This window comes from Corapipo altera, unplaced genomic scaffold (assembly GCF_003945725.1).
Source record: "Corapipo altera isolate COAL_440 unplaced genomic scaffold, ASM394572v1 60783, whole genome shotgun sequence".
NCBI classification, from domain to species: domain Eukaryota; kingdom Metazoa; phylum Chordata; class Aves; order Passeriformes; family Pipridae; genus Corapipo; species Corapipo altera.
Genome location: NW_020886283.1, coordinates 1 through 4,291, shown reverse-complemented (window position 1 = coordinate 4,291; position 4,291 = coordinate 1). Strand labels below are relative to the sequence as shown.

The following is a 4,291-nucleotide window of genomic DNA, read 5'->3' as shown; positions in this document are numbered from 1 at the left end:
CCCCCCCCAGGACAGATTTGAGGATCCACAGGACGGACATGGGAGACCCCAAGACAGATGTGGAGACCTCTGGGATGGGTGTGGGGATCACAGGGGTGGCAGGATGGACTTGGGGACCCCCAGGTTGGATGTGGGGACCCCCAGGACGAACATGAGGACCCCCCAGGACAGATGAAGGGACGCCCCAGGATGGGTGCGGGGTTCGAGGTGGTGGTAGGACAGATTTGGGGACCCCCAGGACAGACAGGGAGCCCCCGCAGCCCCCGGGACAGCCCCGGGCCCAGCTCTGGGGCCCCCCAGGAGCTTTGGGGTCTCCCGTGGGGGGTTAAATGCGGAGGTGCCCAGCCTGGAGCCGCTCCCAGAGCTCGGGATCCAGCGGGATGTAGGACTGGGAGGCCTCATCCAGCAGGAAGAGCGGGTCGGGAATGATCCCAGGATCAGCCCCTTCCTGAGCCAGACGGACCTTCTGCTGCTTGAACGTCTCCGTCATCTCCAGCTGCTCCTGGGGGGCACCAGCAGTGTTGGGGACCCCCCGGGACCCTCAGGACACATGTGGGGACTCCTAGGATGGACACAGGAACCCCCAGGAAGGACCTGACCCCCCTAAACCCTGTACCCCAGACACCAAATCCCGGGACCCCAAATCCCAAACCCTGGATCCCCATTACCTGTAGCTGGAGGAATCAGGACTCCAAACTCCAGCCCCCAAACCCTGGACCCCAAACCTCTAACCCCAAACCCCAGACCCCGATACCTGCACCCTGAGGAAGCGGGGTCGCGCGTAGGGCGGGAGCAGCTGCTCCAGGTGCTGGAACAGCCCTGGCCCATCCATGGAATGTCCCGGCTGCAGCACCAGCGCTGCCATCCCGGCACGGCCCTCGTGCCCTGGGGACAAAGAGGCACCATGGGGGGCTCTGAGGGCCTGTGGCGGGGGGGCAAGGGGTCCGTGTGGGGTCGGGGGCTGTGGTACCTGGGACAGTGACCCCATAAACGGTGGCTTCCTGCAGGGACTCGTGGGCCAGCAGGGCCTCAGCCACCTCCGTGGTGGCCACGTTCTCCCCCTTCCACCTGGGAGCGACAGGACGGGGGCGATGAGACCCCCCAAAAACCTTTAATGGGGCTGAGACCCTCCCAAAATGTGGGGTCAAGACTCTCCCCCAAAAGGTTTAATGGGGTTGAGATCCCCCAAAATGTGGGGCTGAGCTCCCCTGTAATTTTTAATGGGGCTGAACCCCTCCATAATATTTAATGGGGTTGAGACCCCCCCTCAAAATGTGGGGTTGTGACCCCCCAAAATGTAGGGCTGAGCCCCCCCCCTAAAGTTTAATAGGGATGAGACACCCCCTCAACATTTAATTGGGCTGAGCACCCCCAGAATGTGGGGCTGAGCCCCCCCAACATTTAATGGCACTGAGCCCCCCCATCGCAACTAATGGGGCTGAGCCCCCCATCACATTTAACAGGGTTGAGCCCCCCTGCCCACACACAGCTGTGGGTCTGGGGGTCCTGTCCCCCTGGGGTGGAGGGTGCCGGGGGATGCTGGGGGGTGTCCCCCCTCCCTGGGGGGGCGGTGGCACCTGAAGGTGTCTCCGGTGCGGTCCCGGAACCGCACGAACTGGTCCCGGTCCTGCTCCACCAGGTCCCCGGTGTTGAAAAACGCGTCGCCCTCGGCGAAGACCCCCCGGAGCAGCTTCTGCTCTGAGAGCTCGGGGGGGCCCGCATAGCCCAGGAACGGGGTCCGGGGGGTCACCGGTGCGATCAGTAGCCCCGTCTCGCCTGCAGGGAGGGGGCGGGTGATGGGAGGGACCCTCAGGACCCCTCCCAGCCCCCCGGCCCCTCCTCTCACCCGGCCCTGCGCGGATGCAGCGCCCGGCCCGGTCCCGCTCCGGGGCTCCCGCGGCCACGTCGAACCGAACGATCTCAAAGGGCGAGAAAAGCTGGGGAGAGGGGCGGGGACGGGGCGTCAGACCCCCGGGGAGGGGTATGGGGGGTGTAGGGGGCATGGACACAGGCAGGGTGGGATGGCAGGATGGACGTGGGGTCCCCCGGGATTGACCTGAAGCCCCCGCCCCCAGGACAGATGTGGAGACCCCCCCAGGACAGATATGGGGTACTCAGGGACAGCAGGACACACATGGGACCCTCCCAGGACACATGAGGGGAACACCCAGGGACACACACATAGGGCCCTCCAGGATGGACATGAGACCCCCAGGGATGGACACGGGGACCCCAGGCCGGACATGGGACCCCTGGGATGGACATGAGACCCCCAGGATGGACCCAGGGACCCCCAGGCCGGACATGGGACCCCCAGGATGGACACGGTGACTCCCTGCCAGCCCAGCCCACCCCCCTCACCTTGTAGATGAAACTGCCCCTGCCCACAGCCCCGGGGGTCCCAGTGTAGTTGAAGAGGGTGACATTTCCCTCGCTCATCCCGTAGGTCTCCACAATCCGGATGGGCCCAAAGCGCTGCTGGAAACTCCTCCACACGTCGGGTCTGAGCCCAGAGCCCACGGCCAACCGGAGCCCGTGCTGCCGCTCACCAGGGCGCTGCGGGACCACCGGCATCTCTGGGGGACGCCCCGGCTCTGGGGGGACCCCCTGGCTCTGGGGGAGCCCTCCCAGCACCCCCCCTTATCCCAGATCCCCCCGAACCTGGGGCTGGTTGACGAGGTACCGGCACAGCTCCCCAATGTACTGCAACACGGTGACGCCCTCGGCACGACAGTCATCCCAAAACTGGCTGGCTGAGAACTTCTCCCTCAGCACACACGTGGCTCCTGGGGAAACCCGGGAGGGGGGATCAGAGGGATCAGCCTGATGCTTTCAAATCTGGGTTACAGAGATTTTAGTAGAACTCTTAGCACTTTCAGTGGCACTTTAGCCAAGTGCTTTGGTGTTAGACTCCTTAACTGTTTAATGTTTCTTGTTCAGAATTCCAAGGGCCAAAGATTGTGGCAAGGCAAAGACACAACACTCTTAAAGTAAGACACAGCAGGCACGCCCCCCCAAACACCCCCCAGAACCCCCCCGAGGTCCCGGCCCCACTCACCGATGCCGAGGCAGCCGACGACGCCCAGGAGGGCCCCGGCCATGTGGTAGAGGGGCAGTGCCAGGTACACAACGTCCCCGCTGGAGGCTCCCACCAGCTCGTAGAAGCCCAGGCACATGATGGACTTGAGGTGGGACACGCAGGCGGCTTTGGGGAGCCCTGGGATGGGGACAGAGCGTTGAGACCCCCCCATTCCCCCAGCCTCCCCCTCGTTCCCCCCAGCCCGGCCCTACCGGTGGTGCCCGAGGTGAAGATGTACAGGCAGGTCTCGTTCATGTCCCGGGGCTCCCAAACGTCCTCGGGCTCCAGCTGGTCCGAGGCCGCGTCCAGCAGCTCCTGCAGGGCCACGACCCCCGGCGGGTACGGCCCCCGGCCCAGCACCCACACGGCCACCCCGTCCTCGCGCAGGGTGGGCAGGAGCGGCTCCACCGACCCGAACAGCTCTGGGGGGCCGGGACGGGGCCGTATGTGGACCACCTTGCTGCCCCCCGCACCGATCGGCCCACCCTGGTCCCGATCGATGATCCCACCCCCGGTGCCTCAGTCCCATCCCCAGTTCCATCCCAATAACCCCCATCCCCGGTCCCCACAAGCTTCCTGGTCTCCCTGTCCTCCTGGTCCCTTTTCCCCCGCAATCCCCGCTCCCCTCCCGTATCCTCCGGTGTCATCCCCGGTATCACCCCCCGGTATCCCCATCCCCGCTCCCCTCCCGTATCCCCGGTGTCCCCTCCCCCATATCCACTCCTGGTGTCCGCCTGGTCCCCCCAGTCCCTTTTCCCCCGGTGTCACCCCCGTTACCCCCCGGTCCCCCCAGCACCCCCAGCCCCTTTTCTCCCGCATTCCCCGCTCCCCTCCCGTCCCCCCCGGGTATCCCGCCGGGTATCCCCCTGGGTATTCCCCCCCGTGCTCCCGCTCTCACCGTCGCTCACAAGCACCGCTCTGGCCCCGCAGCCCCTCAGGCAGTGCCGGAGCCCGGCGGGTCTCAGCGCCGTGCCCAGGAAGGCCGGGCGGGCCCCGAGTGCCGCGAGCCCGAACCAGCCCCACACGAAGCGGGGCTCGTTGCCCACCAGCAGCCCGACCGTGTCCCCGGGGCCTGGCGGGGCCCGCAGCGCCCGCAGCGCGTTCGCCACCCGCGCCACGGCGCGGGCCGCCCCCCCGAGCGGCTGCGAGCCCCCACGGCCCCGCAGGAACGGCCGCGCCGGGGCCGCCCGGGCCAAGCGCAGGAACCGCGCG

At 66.8% G+C, this 4,291-nt stretch overlaps 1 protein-coding gene across 1 annotated transcript; it reads right to left on the bottom strand.

Moving 5' to 3' along the window:
- Nucleotides 1-6: 6 nt before the first annotated feature.
- On the bottom strand, nt 7-4,221 carry SLC27A3 (solute carrier family 27 member 3; the record flags this gene model as incomplete). Its single annotated transcript, XM_027632268.1, has 10 exons — nt 7-502; nt 755-885; nt 971-1,068; nt 1,578-1,776; nt 1,847-1,937; nt 2,362-2,556; nt 2,662-2,786; nt 3,059-3,217; nt 3,292-3,501; nt 3,978-4,221. Coding segments are annotated over 10 exons (1,629 nt in total), but the record flags the coding sequence as incomplete, so codon positions are not given.
- Between the last annotated feature and the right edge of the window lie 70 nt (nt 4,222-4,291).